This window comes from Lontra canadensis, unplaced genomic scaffold (assembly GCF_010015895.1).
Source record: "Lontra canadensis isolate GAN:19392208 unplaced genomic scaffold, GSC_riverotter_1.0 scaffold39, whole genome shotgun sequence".
Taxonomy (NCBI): Eukaryota; Metazoa; Chordata; class Mammalia; order Carnivora; family Mustelidae; genus Lontra; species Lontra canadensis.
In genome coordinates, this window is record NW_022631033.1 from 17,650,485 (window position 1) to 17,656,484 (window position 6,000).

At 43.9% G+C, this 6,000-nt stretch overlaps 1 protein-coding gene across 1 annotated transcript in view; it reads right to left on the reverse strand.

The window, feature by feature from the left end:
* Nucleotides 1–2,352, reverse strand: part of TNKS (tankyrase) — a 199,671-nt gene extending 197,319 nt beyond the window's left edge. Inside the window, 2 exon segments of the mRNA XM_032869968.1 lie at nt 1,616–2,195; nt 2,197–2,352. Of these exon segments, the coding sequence (XP_032725859.1) occupies nt 1,616–2,195; nt 2,197–2,289 (673 nt within the window). The 5' untranslated portion in view covers nt 2,290–2,352.
* Between the last annotated feature and the right edge of the window lie 3,648 nt (nt 2,353–6,000).

A 6,000-nucleotide genomic window follows, 5' to 3' on the forward strand; every position in this document is an offset into this window, starting at 1 on the left:
ATTTCCACAACAAAACTAAAAAATTTATTTCTTTAAAAAAAAAAAAAAAGAGTTCAGGGGCGCCTGGGTGGCTCAATGGTTTGTTAAAGCCTCTGCCTTCAGCTCAGGTCATGATCCCAAGATCCTGGGATCAAGCCCCACATCAGGCTCTCTGCTCAGCAGGCAGCCTGCTTCCCTCTCTCTCTCTCTGCCTGCCTCTCTGCCTACTTGTGATCTCTGTCAAATAAATAAATAAAATCTTCTAAAAAAAAAAGTTCAAAGTCAGTTTTCATAATTAAAACATCATTACAGGACTGTGTTTTACTGTCTGCACACATAAACCTCTAAAACAGAATAAAAAGTAACTATTTGGCAAACAGGAAAAAGTTGATTTGGGAGACAAGCACCATTTTAAGTGTGACTAAACCTAAATAAGTACATTAGCACAGAAATAAATATCACTATCATCCGTTAATGATTATTTATAATGCAGTATGCTGAGGAATACAAGATTTGTGACATGTGGGGGTGCCTGGGTGGCTCAGTCAGTTAAGCGCCTGCCTTTGGCTTGTGATCCCAGGATCTCGGGATCCAGTCTCACACTGGGCTCCTTGCTCAGAACAGAGCCTGCTTCTCCCTCTGCCTGCTGCTCTGCCTACCTGTGCTCTCTCTCTGTCAAATAAATAAATAAAATCTTTTTTAAAAAGATCTGTGACATGTGCTAAAATAGTCCAATTTGGAACAAGGTATGGTAAAGTAAACCTCAGTTGATTCATTACATCAGACTTAGACCTTTCATGTGACCTAAAGAAAAAGAAATGCTACTTCATCTAAAATATGCAACACTTGAGCAAATACCTAGTTATACCTGTGAGGTCCAGGATTTAGGAACCAGCATTTTTTGGGGGGAGAACCAATGGCCCAGAGGCTTCTCACTAAGTCCTCACACAACCCTGGTATATCATTTTTTTCCCCTGAGAAGACTGAGGCAATCTAGATAAGGTAAACTATCAGACAAGTAACAAATAGAAGTCCAGGACTTCAAAGCCTTTATTTCTTCTACCGTCACATAATGTACCCAAATATTCTTCTCCAGCTGTTTTATATAGGCACATTTTAATCTACCCAGTTAAACTGTAAGCTCCTTGAGAAAGGGGAAAAGTTTCACAAATTTCATTTATGTCTTTCATTAGCTTAGTAAGACTACGATAGATCCTTAAACACTTGTTGAGTTAAACCTCTTTTGGTTTAGACTATTCTCCTGGGACATACCCTCGTTGTAAAAACGAAAGAAACTAGCCAACAAATGAAAACTCTTAAGGCAGCCCGATTCTAACTTTATTCCTTCACACTCGGAACCGAAAAAGTTTAAGTATACCCATATCCGGAGACTACCACTAAAGGAGTTTGGAAATGCAAGTATCACTAAGCAAACACTAAGAACGGATTCACACGTTCCCCTACCACGCCCCCGTCATCCACGCACTATCCTAAAGAAAGGAACCTCTAGTCTTCCGGTGAGGTGTTGAAGAACCATAGCCACGCCCCCATTCTATTCCATCATAACTTGTTTTCTATCCCTACCCAGACCCCCCGTCCCCAAGACCAAACCCCTTGATGAATAAAAGTCTCTGACCTGCAGCGAAGTGCAGGGGAGAAGACTTCCGGCCGGCCATGTCCTTAGCATTCACGTTTGCCGCGTCCACCAGCCTCTTTACCCGGGACACGTCCCCATTGCGACAGGCCTCCAACAGTTCCCGTAGGGCCCCGCTCACTGCTGGGACCCCTGACCCAGGTCCCGCTGCCCCAGGCCCCAATGTTGCTGTGGTGCTAACTCCTGCGGCCTCGGGGCTCTCCGCCAAACTCGATCCAGGGGAGGATGGAGAGGAAGATGAGGAAGAAGTCGGGGAAGAAGAGGACGACGGTGAATTGTTATTGCCACCGCCGGCTGGGTTGGGGGCGACCCCGACGGCAGATGAAGCGGAAACCGCCGGGGCCACGGGAGCGGCGGCGACGGTACAGATTGTGCTGGTGGTACTGCAACAGCTGGTACTGTCAACCGGGTCCGGGGATCGAGGCCTGTCGGGTGGATCCCGACTGCCATCACCCTCCGGCAGCGCTAGGCCGTGCCGCGGGGAGGCGAAGGGGGCCAGGCCACCCGCCGTTGGGGAAGCTGGGGTGGTCCCCGGGGCCAGGCCGGGGCTGAGTGGGGGGGGGAGGTGGTGGCGGCGGCGCCGAAGCCCCTGGGGCGGGCTGAAGCTGTTGTTGATGATGGTGGTGATGATGCTGAGAGCGACGCGACGCCGCCATCTTCGGACTCCCCCAGCACTGTCACTGCGGCAACGGCCCCACCGCCCGCCCTCACTTCCGACCGCTAGGCCAATTAGCATCCAGCGCACAGGAAATGATGCTAGGCGGAGTGGGAGGAGCCAAAGAGAAGGAGGGAAGTATTGGGAGCTCAGAGAACAGCCACGGAAGGGGGCGTGGCTTTGTGCCTCAGGGGCTGGCTTTGTGACGCCTTGGCGGGCCGGCTGCGGACGTTTGAAAGTTGGAACCGACCACTCCCTAAATGAGGCACTTTTCCTCCTTTCTCGCTCTCAGGGAGCTTACTTTGCCCTGTTCCGTTCTGTTGCCAAGTCACCTTCAGTCTTCCTTGTCTTACTCCAGAGCGTCTCCTGAGGTGTAACTCAATGCAAGAAGGGTACGTTTATCATGTCCCAAGTGGCCTCGTCTAAGAAATAAAACAGAGTGTAACTCACAGAATTGTTAGCAGAATTAAATGAACTAATGTATAGAAATCGCTCTGACCATTAGTAAAACATAACCATATTTAGCCCATTGGTAATTTTTAAAAATGGGGTCTGGCCCCCTCTGCCCCGTTACTCCCCTGGCCTCTATGTCCGTTCCTGGAAGTATCCTCGCTCCATCCACTTTGTTAATACTCCCATAAAAATAAGGGTTCCGATTGCCAGGATTGGAATTCAAACTCTTTTTTTCTAGCTGTATAAATTTGGGCAAGCTGTTGAACCATTCTGTGTCTCATGTTCTCCCCTGCCAAAATGATTGAATCGTTCAGTAATTGTTAACTATTAAAGCTATGATCTATTTTCTCTTCTGTTCTCTCTGTACTTTTAGATCTCACCTTAAGTTTGACTCAAAAAATTATGAATGTTTTCCTTTTGAGTTCTTTTCAGCGGAACCTCTCTTCTCTCTCCCTCCCAAACTAAGATAAAAACGTAACTACTCTCCATCACTCATCTTCAGATGACTTTCTTCAGCAACTCCTTTTTCTCTCTTTCCTCTGCCTGTACCTACTTTTATGGCCTTCCATCAAAAGAGATGTGTCCGTGCATGGGATAATCTTGGGTGGTCTCGTTTCCTGCCTCCTATTTAATAGTAAACGAGGCATTGTGGTAGTTTAGAGAAACAGCCTTATTCCAGTAGAGGGGACATGAATGGAGACTGTCTTAAGAAAAAACAAGGTTTACATGGGTCAAATAGAAATTTGTCTCTACAGAATATTAAACCCAGGTGACAAATCGTTCTTTTGTTTATTTTTTAAAAGATGTTATTTATTTATTGGACAGAGACATGGCAAGAGAGGGAACACAAGCAGGGGGAGTGGGAGAGGGAGAAGCAGGCTTCCTGCTGAGCAGAGAAGCGCATAGAGGGCTTAATTCCAGGCCGTGGGGATCAAGACCTAAGCTGAAGGCAGACACTTAACGACTGAGCTGCCCAGGTGCCCCCAAATCGTTCTTTTATATGTTCAGTATTAAAGGTAATTACTGTGATGTTAATATTCTCACCTAAATAAATAAGTAGGTTTATTTAGGACTACCATGTACATAAAACAAGGTCAGGAATGTAATTAATATTATGAGTGACATTTGTTATCAATCTGGGATTACAGATTATAACTCTGACCAATATTCATCTGTTTCATAAATTTGTACCATTGTTTAAAATACTTGGTTGAATAGGAAAACCTCCATCAGTGCAACTAAAATCTGTCACAATACACATTCTTCTGGTTTTGAATCTTAAGTTAATGCACAGCACAGGATAGCATTGAGAAGTGTATTACGTATTATCAACATAATACATTAGATGCCCCTAACTCACCTTGTGCCCCTTGACTAAATGGCCTTCTCCCTGAATGAGAAATATCCCACCTGGTCCCCTGATGGCCACTTATGAGAAGCTGTCATATTTACCCTAATTCAAATGTATCTACTGCATCTGTTTATCAATACAAATAAATAAGAAAATTTCTTGGGGATAAAGATTAAAAGGCCAAATTGCCTGAAACTATTCTACTGGTTGACGTCTGAAAATGTATTTGATCAATTGGAAATTGCTTTTTCCCCCTCCAGTGGAAAGTAGTAAATGTACTTAACATTAAGTATTTATAAGGTTTAGGTTGATATGGACTAATACTGAGCTCTAAACAGGAAAGGGCTGAGATCATTACTTAATCTTTTACAGCTAAATGCAATTCCATGAGGGATGTACTGTGCCCTAATGAAAAGAGCAAAGCTTGAAGTCAGATGAGCTTGAATCATATCTCTGACCATTACTAGTTGGTTAATCTTAGTAAATATGCTTCAGCTCTGTCATTCTAAAATTCTTATTTTATCGTAGCATTGTCATGAGGATTAGAAGATCTGGGTGTTTTCTAAGTCCTTCTGGAGTGTTAGTTTCATTCTTTTATGAGGCATACATCAGATGTTAATAGAAATTCATAACCACTACAACATCCTTTCTGACAAAGACAGCAACTGGGAATAAATATCCAACATTTTACACGTAGCAGAAATCTTAAGCAAAGAAAGATCAGGTTTAATTGTTTCCTCATCTGAAAATTCAAGATTTTATACAGGCCCTGACTATCTCCAAGAATTGTTGAGGATCATAGTCGTGTGACATCTTGCCATTTTCAAAAATATTTTCAGAGAAATCATGTCCATGTGGTATAAAAACGTGAACACACGGCTCTCTCTTGAGCCATACTGTTAACACAAAAGAAAGAGCCACCAACTCAAAGGGCACTTGCCTTCTGGGCTGTGATGTAATGTTTGTTTTTCCCCATGGAGATCATATGAACGCACTTTGTAAGTTACACAGTCATTAACTTGCAGTGTCCATAGTTCAATTAGACTTGGTGTGGTTATTCCATCCATGTACTTCTCATTAGTCTGCCCCATATCCAAGTTCACTGGTTAGAAGTATCTCAGATCTGCCAAATCCACTTTTTCTTACTTGCTCTGAGCAAAGCCTTCTCTGCAAATTCATGAGCACAGGCTAGAGCTTAGCTGAGGCAGTGACATTTCCTCACCTTGGCCTTAGAAGATAAGTTATTCTCATGCCAGAAATGCCCTTTGTGCCAATGGCCCAGATTTCTCTCTCTGAAGGTGGTACAGAGCCGAGAGAAATTTTAGCTGAATTTCCATCTGGAAACCCAGGAGAATATTTTCTTGAAAAGCCATAGATGGGCAAAACTTACAACAGCTGCAATCATGCTAGCCATATTGTATCTGAGGAAGTTTAATTAAAATAAAAGGCTTAACAACTTATTACAATGTAAGAAAAGTACAGTAATTTAAAGATCCCTATACACTAGTTTATTAGCATTTTCAGTTGCTTTTCTTTTTTTAAAGATTTTTTACTTATTTATTTGACAGAGAGAGATCTCACAAGTAGGCAGAGAGGCAGGCAGAGGGGAGGGCGGGGAAGCAGGCTCCCTGGGAGCCTGATGCAGGGCTCGATCCCAGGACCCTGAGATCATGACCTGAGCTGAAGGCAGAGGCTTTAACCCACTGAGCCACCCAGGCACCCTTTTAGTTGCTTTTTAAGATACCTCTTATGTAGCCGAGTCTGGCCTCTGATAGCTCCGATATTCTCCTGGCATGGGCTGTATACTTGGCAGCAGTCACTTCAGTGTGAAGTGTCAGTTCTAGGAAAAGAGACAATGTAATATACGAGTTAAGAATGTGGACTCTGGAGGCTCCTGGGTGGCTCAGT